General features: G+C 36.9%; 1 protein-coding gene across 2 annotated transcripts; it reads right to left on the reverse strand.

Annotated features, from left to right (window-relative positions):
* Window positions 1–632: 632 nt before the first annotated feature.
* Window positions 633–14,478, reverse strand: NEXN (nexilin F-actin binding protein). 2 transcript variants are annotated; one of them, XM_062497776.1, is made up of 12 exons: window positions 14,452–14,478; window positions 13,183–13,374; window positions 12,968–13,049; window positions 12,737–12,885; window positions 11,324–11,365; window positions 9,998–10,192; window positions 9,733–9,910; window positions 7,257–7,432; window positions 4,337–4,534; window positions 2,827–3,048; window positions 1,592–1,777; window positions 633–1,001 (listed from the first exon to the last, which is right to left on the reverse strand). In XM_062497776.1, the coding sequence occupies exons 1-12, from the start codon at window positions 14,476–14,478 to the stop codon at window positions 633–635; spliced, it is 2,016 nt and encodes a 671-aa protein (XP_062353760.1). The 2 variants fall into 2 exon arrangements, with proteins under 2 accessions (XP_062353760.1, XP_062353761.1); XM_062497777.1 differs by lacking the exon at window positions 13,183–13,374.
* Window positions 14,479–19,765: the final 5,287 nt, after the last annotated feature.

Consider the following 19,765-nt stretch of genomic DNA (forward strand, 5'->3'; position numbering starts at 1 on the left):
ATGCAAGCCCATTTTAAAACAAAGCAAGTTATGCTCCTTGAAACAATGGTGAGCAGTTACATCATCTTTTATTCTTTAAAAATAGTACACTTGGGTTTTTGAAAATAATCAGTAAGTATTTCCTTTGCCCGTTCAGTGCCTCTGGGATAAAGTAAAACAGCTTAAATAGTCAGTGCTCATGCAAGATACACCAATAGAGTTACACTACTACACACGTTTCTAGATCGTGTATTCAGGTTTATTCTGTTACACAAGAGTTGGTCTTCAAATGCTGGAGCACTAGGATAATTCAGCTTTTTCCTTCAGTTGATCTTTCATACATTGATTTTTTTTATTCTTAGCCTTTGATACTGGTCTTTGCATTGAGTAGGGAATTCTCACAATTTGAAGGGTATATTCTTATCTGATGCAGGAATGACAAATTAATGCACATCCTTGCTTTCTTTAGTTGGCCCCATCAGAGAAAGAGATGATGCAGTAAGAAAGTTGAGGGGAAGAAAGATTCCAGCTAAAGTAGAGCATTAGTAGTCATCAGCTAGAAAACAGAAAAAGGGTTAAGAGAGACAGGAAGTTAGATTTTCATAACAGGAAAGATGCAAGAAGACTATCTGAGATCTAAGCAAATTAAAATGCTAGCTCTTACTTTCAATTGTGAGAATACAGGTGCTAGCAGCTGAGCCTCTGTTGTTGACTGCTTTACACATATATTCCCCTTCATCTTCTGGGAAGGTTTCTGGCAAGTAAAGGCAGTAGGTTTCTCCTCTTTCAATATATTGATAGTCCTCAGAGTCCTGCAACATCTCCCCTTCAAACCACCATGTAACTTCAGGTTTTGGTTCTCCAGTAATTTTAACTGTAAATCTTACTGGCTCGCCATCAACAACTGATGTGTTTTTCAGTGACTTCTTGAACCACGGAGCTCCAGATCGAGCTTGATCCTCATCTTCACAAGTAGAGCCATTAATAATGCTCCCCTCTTCTTCTTCTTCCTCTTCCCTTTTCTGTTTTAAAATAAGTTGATTTAAAACATTTAAAGTGGCAATAGCACTATGACTGTTAGTGATACATGTTTGGTTACAAGTTACTGTGTTTCTGAGAAGGAGAAGTGATACATGTTTGGTTACAAGTTACTGTGTTTCTGAGAAGAAGTGATACATCTGTCCTCAGTACATAACAATGCACCCAATCTGCATATACCACAGGCAGTAAAATGCATTTTAATGAGGCTGGAATTTTGGTGTAAAATACAGGCATGAGTGTCAGTTCCATTTTCAGACTATTCATGGGATGTCATGACCTTTCTTCAGTGTCTCGTACTCTTCTTCAAGTCAGGCCAGGCTGGATGGAGCTTTGAGCAGCCTGATCTAATGGGAGGTGATCCTGTCTACATCAGGGGAAACAGAACTAGATGATCTTTAAAGTCCCTTCAACCCAAACCATTCTTTGATTCCATGGACAGTATATGCAAACACCAAAAGCAACTTTATATTATTGCAGCAATTCCTGGCACCTGCTCGTAGTGTTGCCTACAGTAGTAATTAGAAGCTAAGTTAAATGACATGACTGGACAATATTATTTTGCAGTTTATACCTTCTGTAATGCTGCATCAATTTCTTTCTGTTCAAATTGCATACGTAGTAATTTCTGTTCCTCAATCCTCCTCTGCTCCTCTTCTTCTCTGGCTCTTGCCATTTGCTCAAAACGAGCCTTCATGTTTACTTTGTGAGTAAATGGAGCTTCGGATTTCTTGGCTGGTGTCACATCTACGTCATCATCCTTGGAAAATAATAATTAAAAACAGGGCTTAACTGTTGTTTATTGCCTTACACATATATATGATAGTAAAAGTGGTTTTGTGTTCCCAGAAGTTTTTTTAATTGAGCAAAGCCACACAGAGGTCTGTTTTTTTTTTTTTCAGAGGCTTGTTTGAGTCTAGGGTCTCATCATAGTTCATCCCAGGGATAAGGAAAGATTTTGCAAACGTACTTTCAAAAATGATAGCTAAAAAAAATATTCCTGAAGTTTTATTCATATAGAAGTTGAGCACTTCCTGGCAGTTGTATAGCCTCAGTGACTGGAGTTGTATGCCATGATGTTAGCATGAGTTCAACACCTAAAATGGTTGACCTTATGAAAACAGTAGGTGTCAATCATTAAATTAAAAGCTCACAAGTAGGAGAGGCTTTGAGCTGATGCTGAAGTGACTCCTGTGGAGAAGAGCCAGAATGAGGCTCAGATCAGGCTTAGTACTGTTAAAATTTTACGTTTTGTCACAAAAGTTCACACTGAGCTTATGGACTACAGGCCACTATGTCAATGGGTTACTCTGATAGCTCCATTTTTTTGGGGTTTCCCCTCTGGAAAACTGAAGGTTCTGGTCTGAAGTATAGATAAGCAGGCACCCTCTCTGCTCTGCCCTGAGGAGTATGCATGACAGAGACTTGATCTTCAAATGGTATTGTTTGAGTGGAGAATGAATTAAGAGTTCAGAAGGAGCTTGATCAAGTGATGAGTAATATATAATTCTCAGATATGGATGTTTTAAGCCCTCAGACTGGCAGATTTCAGGTTAAAATGCTGAATTGTAGGGCTTTGAGCAGAAAAGCAGATCTCTGCTTGACCAAATCACTGATAATAAAGTGGTGCTGTTTCTTAAAGGGATGCTGAGGTGTGATATCTTTAAGCATCCAAAGGAGGGAACAGGAAAGAAGGGAAAACATGATTTTGGAAACAGCAAAATCTGATGAAAGCAGCAGCATTGTCCACTCCTGGATCATTAGTGTGATGATTAAGTAGGTCATTAACATACACAGAATGCAACTTACCTCTTGAAATTTTTCAGCTTCCCTTTCTCTAATTTCTTCATCCATTGCTCTTCTCTTTGCTCGCTCTTCTTCAATCTTCTTCTGTATTTCTTCTTGAGACAGTTGTCCTATTTTTTCAAACTTGCTTTTTAAGTTCTTTGCCTGAATAGAACCGCTTCTCTTTAGCTTCATCAATTCTTCATACTCTTTGCTTAACTCAAACGTTTCAGACTCTTCTTCCAGCTGTTCAGAAATTACAGAATGTGTAAGATGGAAAATGCCCTCATTATTTTTACTACCCATTCTCTCCCCAGATGTTATAATTCAACACGTTACAGTTCTGTTAGTTACTTGAAATCACTGGAGACCTTTTCCTCCGTAATTTTTTCTCCTTGCTATCTCATGATGAATGCATTTGTATCCTATCTCAGCTAAATACAGATTTTAAAATACCTTGCTTGAATATGCCATTTGTTCAAGGGTTGCTGTCAATAAACTGCCCTTCATGGATTTGGCAAACCAAACACAGACCAGTATAAAAAACTTGCTTATCCAGAGTCCAAAATTCACTTCTACTTACCTGCAATATGATGATGAAGTAATCCTCTAAAATACAGCAGTTTTGTTTAAAAAAACCCGAAACAACCAAGCCCACCTTTTTTATCTTTTTAAAATACAATAAAAAGTAAATGGCATTTCAGGATCTTGTGGCTGGAAAAGAAAGGGCAAGTGTGGATCCTGTAGTCAAACCACATCTGAAGCTGAAATTACTGATATTTTTCTCCCTCCTTTTATGACCTCTGACTGATGGTAAAGATGTACATGCATTTTAGCTGGATGTCCTTGTCTCTCCCTGCTTCCCCAGGATTAGTTGAGAACATCATAAGCTAAAGCCTTTATTGGCTTGCTTGAGCTTTGCAACAAAAGTAATAATAAATTAATGTCATTCTCTAACATTCAATAGGGAATAATAAAGAATTGCCACCCACAGCCAAATTGAAGTGGGAAGTTCATGATGTCATGAATGGGATTACATTGAGATGTGTATGTGATTTTTAAAATCAACTGACAATCTTCAAACCCTTGATACACCAATTAGAAAAAAAGCTGAGCCCATTGTTATTTTTCTCATTAGGTAGCATAGTATTTCTGTGAGGAAAAGCAAGAATTTTGCCCTTTCCTAGTTCTGTTTTTGTATTGTCTTTTGGGAACTAGATGTTTCTGTTCTCCCAGTATTATCATTTTAGTAATAGTCCAGAATTTTCAGAAACTACTCAAATTACAAATTTGTAACTGTACTTCTAAGGTGGCAAGGGATAAGCATGTTTTCTTGGTAGATTAGTGATAAAAATGTCATTATATACAATATTTTTAAAATAAGGTTTTTTATTTTTCTTTCACATAATGTTGAACGTATTAACCTAAAATTTCCTTGAAAGGCATTTTTCTTCCAGTCTTAAACTTTGAGATTTTAGTAATGAAGTGGTATTTTCATTGAGAGCATGCTTAACATATAATTTGATGTACAAACCTCTCCCATTTCTTGTCTCAGCTGTTGAAATTCTTGCCTTTCCATTTCCAACTTTTGCCTTCGCTCTTCTTCTGTGCGCCTCTTTTCTTCTTCCATTTTTTGTCTCAGCAGCTCCTCAAAATTAATTTCCAGTTTACCAGGTATGAGAGATTCTTGAGAAAAGGTTTTAAACATTTCTGGTGATTCATCATCCAGCACCTGCTGGAAATTCAGAGCATTAATTATATCTGTGATGAAATCACAGCACTGTTCAGACAATTCTGGTACACAAAGATAAGTGACTATGTCACATCTGCCCCAGCACAGAAAAGTGCTCTCTGCCAATGGTTTGGGGGTTTGTATTTGATTTTAGTTACAGCACTAAACTTTTATAATGAAGATTAGGTGGGTTTTTTTAAATGCAGTATTTTCCCTCTGCAGGGAAGGTTGCCCTCTAAATGCAACTTTAGGACCTGAAGCAATTAATTCTTGTTTACTTCAGACAAAGTGTTTGTGTTTAAATGTCATTGCTCTTAATGCTGAAGTACATTTATCTGTAATCTTAAGCAATTTGAGTTATATTAGTGTTCTGAAGCAGTTTTGGTATCCCCAGTAAGGATAACTGAACAGAACATTCCGAAGAAGCTCTTCTTTGTGCACAAATTGTTTATGCTGTTATGTGGCCAGTTCATTGCTTTATACACTCACCAGCAAGGGTTTCCTCTTGTCCTTGTCTGGCTTCAGAGTGGGGTTAGGCTTGGTTGGCATTAAGAGCAGCTAGCCTGTCTTTTAGACTAATTCATAAGATAGTAGGGCCTTGGAAGGGCAGTTTTCATTACTTCCAAAGCAGGAAGTACAAGAACTAATAATCTTTCAGACTGAATGTGTTGATGTACTAAAATATGAAGCTGAACACTATAAAAGCAGCCAGCAATGACAGTGAGTTATACAGAAGTTTTAATGTAAGCTTGTGATAAAACTTTTATGAATATGTTTGTGCATGTAACTATAAACTTCCTAACAGAGATTGTCTCAACAGGAATGTTCTGTAGGTAAAAGTGAGGTGAGGTCAGGCACGGATCAGGTACTGAACTGGGGGTGATGTGACTTAATCAGCACAGGTTTTACAAGCCTTGTGGCAAATATGAGAGCTCAGTGTGCCCTAAGTTATAGGCGTTCACAACAGCAGTAATCAGTCAAATTATAGAAATAATTAAAGGAGCAACATTCCCATTTGAGAATGTGCTCTGACTGCCTTTATAAAGGGACAGAAAATAGACATTTCTGTAAGAGCCTTTGGCACTACTGTTATTTATTGTTGCTTACTGCCATTGTAACCCACACCTTTCTCTGCTGTTGGTGTCACCTTGGTTCATATCATCTTCTTGACCTACTTTGCCCATATCCTCCTTATTTGTCACAGCTCTTCCAGTAGTTTTTTAGCCCAATCCCACTCAAATTCTGCTATTCACTACAGATTTTACTCAGATATTCCCTCTAAGCTTACAAGTGGACTTCAGCACCACCATTTCTTCCATTCTTAATTTGTTTGTGTAATATGAGCATAGTTGTTGAAATTGTGGGGTTTTTTTATAAAAAAGTGAAGTCAAAAACCAAAGGTGTGAACTCTTTCCTATAGTGAAAGTGATGCCCCATAATTAAATTAGCAAAGAAACGTGGAAGTCTCCTGCTGGTGATGCATTCATTCATAAGCTTATGACTTCAAGAAGATACTGAACCTAAGTGACCACAAGAAGCATCAAGTCAGAATTTGCTCACTAGAGTTCAAAAGCTGTGCATGTGAGCAAACACTAGCAGCTGTCTCTATTTCTGACTTCCTATGTTATGAAAAGACAGTGAGCCACCTTCTCCCTGGTTAAAAAATACAAAGATTTAGCTGATTTGTGTGACGTACAAAACCCCTGTGGTTAGTTCAGCAAATATTTTAGCCATATTTTGTGAAATTAGGCCATAATTTTTTTTTCCTGGAAAATGGAAATGGTTGGTAGTGAGAAACATTCCTGTAACAATCCTGGTTTGCAGCATGGTCAACAAATACTCAGAGGGTAAACAGGGAAATATATTTTTTATTTATTTATTTGTGCTAAGGTTGTTTTTGCCATCTCTACTAGAAAAAGATTGATGGGGGTGAAAGACAACTGCTTCAGTGTAGATGTGATGTGAAATAGGGAGATCCAAAAGAAGGTGGCATTTGTGTTTTCCAGCTACAATACTACCATTTCTGCATGTGTACACGTCCAAAACTAAATTAAAATGAATGAACATTAAAATTTTACAAGTCCTTGCATGTGACAGAAATCTGTATGTGTCAAGATAAGATAGTATTATGAAGTGTTTTAATGGTAAACACAAGTTATTTTCTATTTTTCTCTGAACAAGCATTACAACACCAGGTAGCTGGGTTCAGCCTTTTAATTTTGCCTCCCTAAAGAGCCACAGATGACTGGAAGATTCATACTTGCAGTGAGCATTTTTCTACTATGCTATTAATTGTGCTTTAGTAGTAAGAGATGATTGGTGGCCACCGTGTAAAGGTAGGGCAATAAACTTGGAGCTATAAAAGAAATTGCTCTTCCCAAAAAAAAAAAAAAAACCCAAAACAACAAACCCTCCTTGTGGAAACATTTTGCTTCCCAAGTATGTTGTACCTAGGCCAATAATGCCCACTGGATATAATACCTGGTTTTGACTAAATTATCTGAAATCCTCTAGGCTGGCTGTGAGGAGGGATTTTTCTCTGATGATTTTTGGTAAAAGAACTTAACTAGTTTCCCCATTACCTTCTAATAAGTAGTAAGGTGAAGTGATTCATGAAGGAGATGAGATGTATTCTTAACTATTTAAAGGTTTTTCCCAGAGTTTCTTTCCAGATTGAGATTTAGGTAAAAATTAAATTCTATGCTACACCAAAATACCATACCATGTTCTTTCTTGCTTCAGCAAATGCTCTTTTCTCCTCTTCTATGCGTCGTCGCGCATCCTCTTCTGCTTTCCTCTTTTCCTCTTCTCTCCTCTGTCTTTCCATTTCCTCAAAACTGAGTCTGAGTTTACCAGGGCGGAGTTCTTTAAGAGCATTTTCAGATTCTTCGTCGCCTCCTTCATTTCTCTTAAGGGAATAGGGAGAGGAAAATATAAATAGCACTTACTCAAAGAAAAAATACTCTTTATAGTAAAAAAAAACTCCGTTCCTTTCTGATCTTTTATATATACTGTTTTCTCCTTGGGGGAAAAATGCAATAAGAGTTAGGTTCCTGTGAGAAATATTTTAATCTTTGTTTTAGCCAGGAGAGCAAGAAAAGAAATTTTCAGTATCCTACAAATAACTGTTATAATTTTTAAAAATCTGTTGAATGTATAATTCAGAGAACAATATGTTAGCAGGAAGAGGCTGAACAGTTAAGTACATATTTTATGGTCTCATTGTTGGATCATTTACTGTAAATCACTCTATTCTCTTTATTTACATCATTTTCATAGATGTTTATACCATCAAGTCTTTTTGTTTGTATAGAAATCACTTTCATCATTGCACCAGTTAAAGAAATGCTGTAATCTTATAGCAAAACAGAATCAGGTAGGATTTTGCTATTATTCCAGACTGAGATTTTTGTTTCTTTTCTTTTTAGACATTTAATCATCACTGAAGAAAAGGAATTGAGACACTCTGATCTTTTTGCTATGGCTTCTCTCCAGTGAACACTTAACCTGCTAAGAGAAGCCTGTGGTTTGCAAACTGCAATCAAGAACCCCTTTGAGATGACATCCCAGAGTACTTTATCTGTTAATGGAGGAAGTGGACTGGGAGCTGTCAGAGTACTGATAATCCAGATCTCTATGCTGTGAACAGCCCTGGGACTGGTATGTGGGGTAGCCCATTAAGCAAATTAGAGAAATCTTTTGTCTGAAATTTGTAACGGAAAAAACTAAAGAATTGAAGGAAATTAACTGCTGAATTGTTAAGAAAAATGTCTACTTCAAATTTTGATAACCACTGGTCAGCAGGTACAGGAAATTAGTGTTAGAAAATTTCTTTTGATGTGGAGAAATTATAAATTATTTGATGTTACTAGATAAATAAATGCATAAGCATATGGAAGAGAGATGTGAACTAATCTTCAGTTAGAACACCTAAATGACTTCATGAAGGTCACTCTCCTTCAGTTTCTTCACTCTTCTCCTTCACCAGAATCCCTTGTCCAACTCCAAACAAAAGAGATAAAGTTCATTATTGACATAATGGCAAGGTTATTGGTGTGAAACAGCAGTGATTTACTGGTGGCGGAGCTGAAGAAGTGACCTACAATTTGGCTATCTGCCTAAACCTAGAACTCTCAATATGGACCAGTTAGTAATTTGTGTGTTTCAGCTTTCCAGAAGTTCTGTGTTGTTGGTTTTGTTTGTTTCTGTAGAATATAAATGTCTTGAACGTTTTTGAAATATAATTGAAATAGTGATCTAGAGCTGTTTTTCCAAGTCTGTTCATGCATAATTATACTCTGTTAAAGCTAGCAAATTCCTATAAATAATATTTCCCAAGTTTTTATGCAAGATTAAAATCTCATTTCTTGTTAATCTTGTTTGTTTGTGAATTTTGTATGTGAATTAAGAAATCATAGTGATTGAGGCTGTATAGGGAAAAGTATTGAAATACAGAACTTTAAAAATACTATTGGAAATGGAGTATGAAAAAATAAGGAAATACAGAACTAAATTATCTGTTTATCTTACACTTAGTATTAACCTATGATTCCTTCAGTATGATCAAAGAACAAACTACAGTGAGTCTGTTCATGGCTGATCTAATGTAACTCTGACTTATGATATAGAACACAGATGGAGGCAGTTTTCCAAGTAATATAAAACAGGTTCTGTGAGCTGCATTTCTGACAATTTGGGGGACTTCATACAAAAGAGCTGATGTTTTTTTTTTTTTGCCTTTCTTCATAAATGAGAGGAGATTTGTAATTGATGTATATTTATATCACATTTACAAATAAATATGGGCATAAGAAATAGCATTCTGTTCCTACGGAATGTTTGCATCAAAAACTTGTAACTGAACCATCTGCAGCACTACTTCAGAAGAAAACAGACAGCCTCTCATCTTCTTGAAGACTTACAGCTTAAGGTACTATAAAGTGTAGACAGAGAATCTACTAAGTTGCTGGCAAGATCAAAACACCTGTATTTCTTGGGTTTACTAAAAGAATATCTAAAGCATTACGCCAGTTCAGTTACTGAGTTAGAGCAAAGGCCAAAAATGTCTTTCAAAAACTTACTTCCAGAGTCTTAACAGCTAAAATAAAGTTAAGGAATAAGAAAAAAGAAGAATCACATACAGGAAAGAATGTATAAGCAATGTGCAAATTCTGTACCAACATGAAGAAAACGTGTACTTACCATTCGCTGCCTGGCTTCTTCAAAGGCACGTTTTTCCTCTTCCAAACGTTGTCTTGCTTCTTCCTCTGCTTGCCGCCTTTGATTCTCCTGTCTTTGTCTTTCCAGTTCTTCAAATGTGACTTTCAGCTTACCAGGAGACAGAGGCTCTTGAGTTTCACTGTTTTCATTTTCACCCTTTGAAAGGGTGTAAGAAAAATGAAACAGTTGTATCTTAAGCCAATAAATATCTATTATATAGGTATTTTTGGATGACTGGTTTACCTTGACAAATGAAAGGCACTTAGGTTCCTTGAGGAGTTGGTTTTGTTCCTCATGTTTTAGCTTCATTTCTTCATCCTGTGTCTTTCTTTGTTCTGCTCTCTCCTTTCCTGTGTTCTCAGAAGTTATTTTCATCTTCCCAGGTGTCCTGGTGCTTTTTACAGGCACTACTGTAACTAGCAGTGAATCATCCCCTTCCTGTCCAAAAAGATACTTATTATATTTTCATGAAACTTGACTTCTAGGTAGACTCATTTCTTAATGAACTTGCTGTTTTAAGCTGTGTGCATCAAAGCTTCCTGAAGATTTACGTGTATAGAATATTACCCACAAGAATAAATCCACCTGCCTGTGGCAGTCACTAGTTTTCTTCTAACATATGAAGAGTATCAAGAGCTTAATTATATTTTAAACATAATGGCTGGCAAACTCCTTAATCTCTTTATAGGTTTTCATTAACTGTTAGCCATAAAACCTCAAGGTTTGGGAAAGAACAGGTGTAACTTTGGATACACAGCAATTGTAACCACACTCTACTTCCAGTTTTACATTTATTATGTAAATGATAATAAACTGTGGCTGGAATAAGCCAATAGCTCAACACAGAAATATGTAATTTGTAATTTCTAGTACCTAATTTGTCAGGTACAGTAATTGTTTTTTTGAAGGATGTTGCTGCTCCAACTCTATTTTTACAATTTATTTGCCAAAATATAATTTACCCGTATTTTTCCGCTGTCGAATAAGTTAAAACTGATAAATTTGCAGGTTTAGTTTTTTCTTTCCAAAACTGTAGTAGAAGTGTGATTTTCGTGTGTTAGTGAAAGACAGTAGGACCTTTGGACCCAGCTTTTGGAAACGAAACATTTCTTTGCAAGACTTAAAATCAAAACCCATATGATATATTAGTAAAAAAAATAAAAAGTTAACTTGAGTGAGATGTTCGAGCATCTGTATATTGTCAGAATCCCCCTTTAATAATTTCAAGTTTAAGGCAAAGAGCTTTTAAGATAATTCTTTGCAAAGCCAGAGGACTTAAAAGAATCATTCCCAATATATATCAAATAATTCTGGTGGCTTTGAATATTTACATTTTAGATGTTTTTAACTAATCACAAATATTCATAGTCCAGGCTCTGTTTCAGACTTCAGTATATTGATTTCAAGTACAGAGATAGCTCCATATACATTAAAAATTTGTTAGCTCCTTGGTTGAACTTTAATTAGGTATTTGTGTGCTGTTTTCTAAGTTTTCCCAACCCAAATTACAATAATAAAACAAAGTGAATAAAAATGTAGGTGAACATTTCTTTAAAAAAATCTGATTACCTCAGCTGCTGATTCAGTTCCCGTATTGTTAAAGTCATCAATCTATTAAATGAGAATTTCATATGATTACATTAATTTGGCTCTTTGCCTTAGAGTTGCAAACACAGAACTGGAAATTCATTTTGTATCAGTGATATGTATGTAGCACATAAATTCACAGATCTGGTAATGACTCTGTTGGAATACTTCAGATAGGTCAGCTTGTCAAGGAAGAGACAACAAGGCATAAAGCGTCCCACACAAAATCTGCTAAAGCATTGTCAACACAGTACTGAGCCAAAAACAGTACTTGAGATGTCCATTCTTCATTTAAACATTCCAGAATTGTGTAAAAAAAAAATTAAAAGAAATCTAAAGCCAAGTCTTTGACAATTTCTGATTCAAGTGACTGTCTTCTGCTCAACTTTGACAATTTCTGATTCAAATGACTGTCTTCTGCTCAACTCCTGAAAAAAGCCTAATGCTGTGCTTGCTTCCTATGGTGTGCCTATGTTATGGTCTAAAATTACCATTCTTTCTAGAATTCTACATGTATGTACTTCTGCCTTGCAGGGTAAATTAAATATATGCTAGACACAATGCCAATCAAAAGTGCAGTATTAACAGTGTTAGAAGTTCTAGTAGAAAAGACTATCCAAAAACTGACTTCTATAGCACTGCTTTTCATTTCTTGCAACAAATTCAAACCTAAATTGCATACTACTATCATGTGGTTAAACAGAAATTTGCATATGTTCTTAGTTTATCATTTAAATGTTTACTCTCACTGGAGTATTTGCATCACTGAAGAAAACTTGCAGAAGGAATTAAGTTTGATATCCCTTCACAAAATTCTACAAAAGACAGAATTTGCTTTATTGGCATCAATAAAAGTTGAGTCTGTTCATATTTATATATATATATATATATGATTCACAAAATGGCAAAGGAATAAAACATGACCTGGATCTTCATGATTTATTATTTCTACTGCATTAGTGTTGTCTCATTTTTGCCTGCCACTGGTATTTTCTTACTACTTCTTGCTTGCCTTAGTTCGTGTATCACTGAACTCTATTCACTAACTTACAAGCAAAGGTTGTCTAAAGTAAGAGTTGATAAAATACAAGAAACATTTTCAAATTAGTTTAGTAAACTTATATGCATATGACACCAGAATTTGTGCCTGGTTCCTACTAGGTTTATGCCTGCCCGGTTTCATCTGCAACTCAACTTCAGAGTTTAAAAGAGAAGTGTTACTGTAAAGAAATGAAGACTCCCTGAACGTTGTATCTCGCTTCCACCCCACCAAGTATCTGCCATGCAAATCTCTACTATCAGAAATCTTAGGATCAAATCCTTCTGACAATACAAAGCATTTCTCGTGTTTGTGTTTACAATTACATTCTTGATGTTGTGATCAGATGAACGTACCTCCTGTGCCTTTTTTGCCAATTCTCTTTGCATTTTTCTTTTCTCAATCATATCTTGTTCAATTCTGCGCTTTCTTTCTTCTTCCGTTCTTTTTCTTTCTTCTTCTTGCCTTTGTTTCTCCATTTCTGCAAATTTGCCTTTAACAGTTCCTGTGGACAAGAAAGGCACAGCTCAGCAGCTCCATCTAACACCCAGTGAGTTCTGTGGCCTTTAAAGTCAGGCCTCTCTTACCTATAAGCTTTGGAACATAACCCTTTTCTGTTTTAGATAGTTTGGTGTCATCATCTTCGTCAGATCCAAGCAGTTCTTTCATCTGGTTGATGAAACAGAAAGTAAACTGTCTTTATTACTTAAATGAAAACCCAGTATTGTCTTCAAATAATGTTAATCGATTTTCAGATATATTAAATATTAATATAACACAAAATATTAGCAAAGAAAATAACCTCCTGCTTTCTCCTGTTCCATTCTCTCTCTCTAACATATTGTTCTTTTCTTCTTTGCTTTTCGTCTCTAGATCGCCTTTGATTTCTTTCTTCCCTTGCTTTCTGCATAGCTTCAAATTTATCCTTTACATCACCCTTGTGAAGCTTGGGCACATAGGACTTTTGGACGGGTTTAGATGAAGAAAGCAGAATCTTGGTGAAGATATAGAAGAAATGAATATAAGAAAAAGAAAGTTGAAACAGATGGACAGAAATATTCTGATAGATTGGATTAAAAAGAATGTAAGAACATAAAGTGCAATTGAGATTATAACTGTGCCACGAGCCATCATCAGTTAAGCATCATTGTTATTTGTTCATGAACAGTCATAAATACTAAAATATCCAAAACAATATTCATCATTGTATTAAACTATTAAATTAGATACAGATTTATATTGTTGCTTTCAATCTTAAGCAGTCACCAAAGAGATACTCTGCCCCTAACATTTAAAAGAGATACAAAGACACAGATGCATAGTACAATAGGTATGGGAATTTTTCTGCAACACTTCAACAACCATTTAGAGTTTTTAAATAAACAGTAGTATTTCTTAACTTAAAATTTCCTATACATTATATGCTTACTTTTTTATATCTAGAGAAAACCAGGAACCCAGTGATTTTACGTTATGAAGTGCAAAGATCACTGGACTATCAGGGCTCTGATGCTGATACAGCAAATGGACACTTTTTTGCTGCTCTGTTGGTGTCCAAACACCAAAGGTTCCCACTTTCAGAATTACTGTGAAGTTTTTTCTCTTTACAGTGATGACAACAGGAATGTTCTCAATAAAGTAATACAAGAAAACTGGCTAAAAACATGCCATGTTTCATATTTTTCCACCTACACCAGAAGTTTTTGTTCCTGCTACTCAGTAAGTCTGTGTAGAAGAAATACTTGAAGTAGCCTAGATTTACATTTTAGGATCAGATGTAAATGTTGCCCAGCATTTCGCCACCAACATTTAAACCTTCTTCATATTTTGTTGCATTTTGCCCTCCTTCATGTTTTTTTAGAACATAACTAACAGATTCCATCAAATCTTAAGCTACTTAACAAGTCTCCTTTCATTGTCTAAATATAATGGCAATACCAGCAGACTTACAGTATAATTGTCCTTTACTATTATATTTTACTATCAATTACAATTATTTGTAATTATTACTTTTGCAAGCATCAGTTGTAAATTATTACATTGCCTTGATTACTTTAAAATTGGTACATACCTCAGTTTTCTGTGCAATGTCATTCATGGTTACTGTATTGTGCTCTGCACCTGGTATGTTTAAGGTGGCTTTCAGTTTCTACCTGAAAGAAACGGTTGTGGTTACATTCTTTTCCTTTTAAATGATGTTTTAACCATCTTCCTGTAAATAAGTTTGCATAGGCTGAAATTGATGTATCACAATTTCACCTGTTCCTCTGGGGCTTCTGAAGACATGAATAGGTTCTAAGTATGCCACAGTAATTAAAAGAACAAGCTTATGATTCACTATTCATGCTCATAACTGCTCTATATAGTCCTAACTACTGGGCTCTAATTTCCTTTTAAAAGAACAGACAACTCGGAGCCAGACTCTGTTGCCAAACTGCTGTTTGTGGCAGCGCCGGGAATGCCCAGCTCGGCCCGGGCTGTGAGCGGGGCTGCGGCTGCCGGGGCTTGGCCGGGGCTCAGGCCAGCAGCCCCCGGCCTCCCCGAGCCGCTGCTTTACCTTTGTGCGGCTGCAGGGGACACAGGGGCTGGGGCAGCCCCTGCGTGGCACAGGTGTGGCTGCATCTCCGGCCCTTCACCCAACACACGAGTACAAAGTGATGCTGTCCCTTCTCCTAGGGCTGTCTCCAGGGAGAAGTAGTGCCAAAAACAATTATATGGGAGAGGAAAGCCACAGACAGATAAAGCCTTTATATAATTTAGTTGTGTTCTGGAAATTGCATAGCATTTTTTAGAAGAAAATTGTTAGAAATTTTAAAGTACACAGTATTTACTAGGAAATTGACAGAAAGGCACGTTCTTTTTCTTTTAAGCTTCAGGTCTATCAGAGCTTGTGGGAGGAAGAAAATCATGATGTGACTCCAGTGCCACTGCTGTCTGTATTGTATTGACCCTCTGAGTCCCAGGAAGGTCTAAAAACTCCGTGTGCCAAACGTGGTGCAGAAAAGGAGCTCAAAGGTTTTAAGCAAAAATGCTGAAAAAGCAGCTTACCACTGGACAGGACTTCTTACTTGTGGTTTAGAGGAGCTGAAGCCAGGGATTTTCGTTATATGGAAAGTAAGCTCTTATTTTTCAAATTCTCTAATTGTTAATTGCAAACAGATCATAAACATAAATATTTATGTAGTTTTAAAAATAATTAAGAGTCCTTTTCATGTAAACTCTTCAAAAATACACCAGCATCACCAATGCTCATCAGCACTGCTGTAGCTACACAGATGGAATGGGATTCTTTTCCTAATGAAAGCTGTCACAACATATGAAACAAGAGCATTTAGCTTCCAACGCTTGCCCTGATTTACAGATTCTGAACTCTTCAAATTTGGCTTCCATAGAGATGTTCTGGAGAGCACTTTGATATTCCCTTTCAACATGTTAGTATGAAAAGTCACACCACCCCCACCCCACTCCTTCATTTGTAGACTGAGAGGAATCCCAGGCGTTCCAGTTTCTCACCTGTGAACACATGAACATACAATCACTAAGTGGCAGTTCCTACTGAGATTGTTTCAGGACAGCAATAGCATGTTAGAATTGTGTGGAATTGAGAAAGGCAGATAATTTCATCAGCATTCTGCAGCTTCAGGATAACCCAATAGGTTATCCATCCATTTGTACACTGCAGGATTTGAACGTCTCTGTAAGCTTTAGCTGACTTCTATGCATGTAAGTAAATTCCCCACTATGATCAGTATAACCTTAAAGCTAACTTTTTAACTTCCTTATTCCTATAAGCTGGTCTTAGAGTGTTCTCTGTTTTCTTCTTTTTTTTCTTCTTCAGAGCTATTCTGCTCTGTTAATGGCTCCTTCCCCACTTGGGGCTGGCCACCTTTAGCCTTTCATTTAACATACAGCAGCTGACTCAAAGGTTTACTGCAGGAACCCATCAGAAAACAAAGGAATGTCATGAACTGGTGCAATCCTTGCACTGAAGTAACCTGCGGCAGAGACCTTTTAACCTTGATATGGGGCTGGAGCACAGAAGACTCAAAGATAATGTCACAAGAAATCCCATTTCACCTCAACACCTCAAGGTAAGGTTACCACTAATCTTGACCACAGCAGTGTACCCTGTGGATAGGGCTTCATCTTAAAGCCATTTGAAAACTGACTATTCCAAAGTCTGGTTTATTATGTGCAATTAATTATAAGATGAAGATGATGTTCATGAGTCAAGACTTTGTCTTGAACCTTTGTGATAGCTCCAAATACCTGAACTTCTTGACAGTGAGATAACAAATCTGAAATTTTCCTTAGGAGTGGGAAGAAATCTTCTTTGCACATTTCTGTTGTCTGAACTTCCAAAATAGTGCCAGTCCAACAGGCTGTGGGCCTTCAAGATGGCAGATACATTTCTGCCATTTGGAATACTGCCATATCTGCTATTACTTTAGGCTACTTTCCAGTTCATTGGCATCACTAACTCTAATATGTTTGAAGGTTAGCCAGCTGGCTTTAAGGCACCTTGCCTCTGCAAGTCATCCTACCTCCACCTCTGATGCTAAAAGAGATTGATACAAAGCACCAGCACATTACTAAACATTATACCACCATGTTTGCACTTCCATCCTTCCCCATGGGCATTAAACTTTGTGCAGGACCAGCAGCTGGACCCTGCCTCAGGCACCCCTCAGGGCAGATGAGTAATTTCCAATAAAGACAATCAATATATTTAAGAAAAAAAATAAGCCGTCCTTGAGTTTTGGGTTGGGTCTGTGAGGCAATGGCCCCCCAGCTTCAGGAACAACCACTGTGGACTGAAGCTCCTTTTGTCTGCCTCATCAGGAGAGGGTCACAGACTGGTGCTGAGAAAACCCAAGTGGCTACATCAGGAAGTCCTGGCACCTAAAAATTATGGAAGAACAGTGCCTTCCTCATCTGCCAATAGCTTTGCAGAAGTATGCAATAATAGATTTTCCAACCCAAGAAACCTTGACCTACTAATTCCCTTTTGACATGAACTAGTTATATTAAATCATGTATTTATACATACATATTCTTGTTTTGTATTTTCCCAGAGTTCATCTAATAAAAGCAATTCTTATTTTTTAAGGCAACACGAGCCTGCCTGTTTAGTTGCTTATTTATAAAACTATTTCTCCTATTACAAAGCTGTCCAGTCTTAATATTCAGTCTCATCTTTTCTTTTATTTCCCAAAATCAACGTACCTCAGTAGAAACTGTAAGAGCTTCTCATTGAAGTTTCCCACTCAAAAAAATCCCAGATGATTGTTTTGAACATAACCCTGACCAAAAACAAGTTCAGCTTGTTACCCTTTGCCAACCCAGTCTCATCACTCCAGTATTCACCTGAAAATAGTGCAATTTTTTTTCTCTCCAAATTTTCATTTTGTCTTTCCTACAAATAAATGACATATCTTTGATAAAGTTAGTCTGATGTTACAAGTTTTATACTGAAAGTACCAGACTTCAGGGTCCCTTTGAAAGGTCCACTCATCAAGAAAAATTTAACATGCATCTAGTGACCAATGGTCCTACCTCTGGAATTAGAAGAAAGAGAAAATGCCATTTAACTTGACTGGCTGTAATGCAGAGAGGGATCTCTAAGTTCAAGTGAAAATTTAATACAAAACCAATAATGCATAGGAAACCAGGCAACAGATTAGAAATGTTCTGTAAAAAAACACATTACTGCTTTCAAGCATCTTCCTCATTTACAGTAAATGGACAAGCAATCACCTCAAATATGCCTTGATCTGTTATGATCATAGCACTTTTTCTACTTTTCATGTAGCCTCCCTAAAATCTTACTTTCGGCAAAAAAAAGTCAAAAAAACAAAACCATTAAGGGGACACAGAAATTTTGATGGCTCACAAGTCCCAAAATCCATCTCCTTAAATTTAATTAATTTCCATTTCTGAAAGCAGGTCAGAGTCCTCAGTTGATAAAGAAAAAAGTTGTGCAGCTTTAACCAGATTAAAAAATAAAAAAACCCTTCCCATAAATAATAAAATTCACTTTCTTTTTAAAAATTCTTGTTTTACAGGGGCATGATAAACATCCTCACATGAGACACACAAAATACCAGCATTCCCCTGAACTGAACACCACTCTTTACAATAGGAGTATGAAGTCAGGACTTAAAAAAAAGGTCCAGTTCCTCCGTGATTTCTCCTTTCAGGAGGCCCCCTGCTCTCCTACTGGTGAGTTATAAATAAGCCCTTCATGGCACGGACTGAGTTACGTTCACCATCTGTCTCCTCTTTGTGATCTACTTGCAGGGAAGACTCCATTATATAAGAAAACCAAACTGTGAGAGTTGGAAACTCACTGCTTGCAGCCAAAGCACCAAGCAGAGGCAAACACAATCCACAGCACTGTGTTCAAACACAGCGTTGAAATATTTAACAAAATATTAAACAGAACTGGACAGAGGAGGGGATGGTCAACATTTATGTCCTCCCTGTAACTGGTCTGGAATGACACTACCAGTTGTTGTACCAAATTACAGATACTGAAGTAGATACTAAAATTATCATGCATAGGGGAAGATCCTGAGCTGGCATCAACCATCAGCTCCACTGAAGCCAGTGTGCTATGACAATTAATACCAGCTGTCTAAACTTCACATTTTGTATAAATACAAAGTGTAAAACTATTTCCACTAACTTGTATTTCCATCATTAAGCCTTCATAATTAAAGACCAGAATGCTTACCAACAACTGACCCAGATAATTTTTCATGCACAATCTTTTCCTCAATCTTTGCATTTATCACACATCAACATTTATTGAGAGTTTTGGTTGGTTTTCTTTCTTTTTTTTTGTAGAATATTCCTTGCAGATAGGGTGTTATTTATAAAAACATATGTATTATAAAGAATGCCTATGTTTTAGCTATGTTACAGCTATAAACACTCCTAATGCAACAGTGTCATTTAGCCCAGCTGTTACAAAAATGCAATCACCCTTCTCTGTACAAAAGGTCTGCTGATTCCTTACTTTCTTCTACTACTGTGGGATACACAGGCTCCAGAGCAAACATAGTGGGGGTTCAGAGACTTCTCTGGTGATGGGGATGTCCTGCTGGGATCTTCTGGCCCATGATTTCATGTTCCATGGTCTCTGCTGATCATAATGGAAGTGACAGTAAATTGTGAACTGAGGTCCCCAGGAGAAAAACTGGGATATTTTGCTCCATGCCACAGTTCCTCCATTCCCCGCTGTGTCACAGCAGCTGAAGATGAACCATGTGCTGTTTTGACATCACTGACAGGACTTCAGAGATCAAGGTAATGAAATAACTGGCCATGAGGTGCTATTGCAATTTGTATCTTCCCCACTGACAGGACATCCTTTCTGCCTC

The sequence above is a fragment of the Cinclus cinclus genome, chromosome 8 (assembly GCF_963662255.1).
Source record: "Cinclus cinclus chromosome 8, bCinCin1.1, whole genome shotgun sequence".
In the NCBI taxonomy this organism is placed as follows: Eukaryota; Metazoa; Chordata; class Aves; order Passeriformes; family Cinclidae; genus Cinclus; species Cinclus cinclus.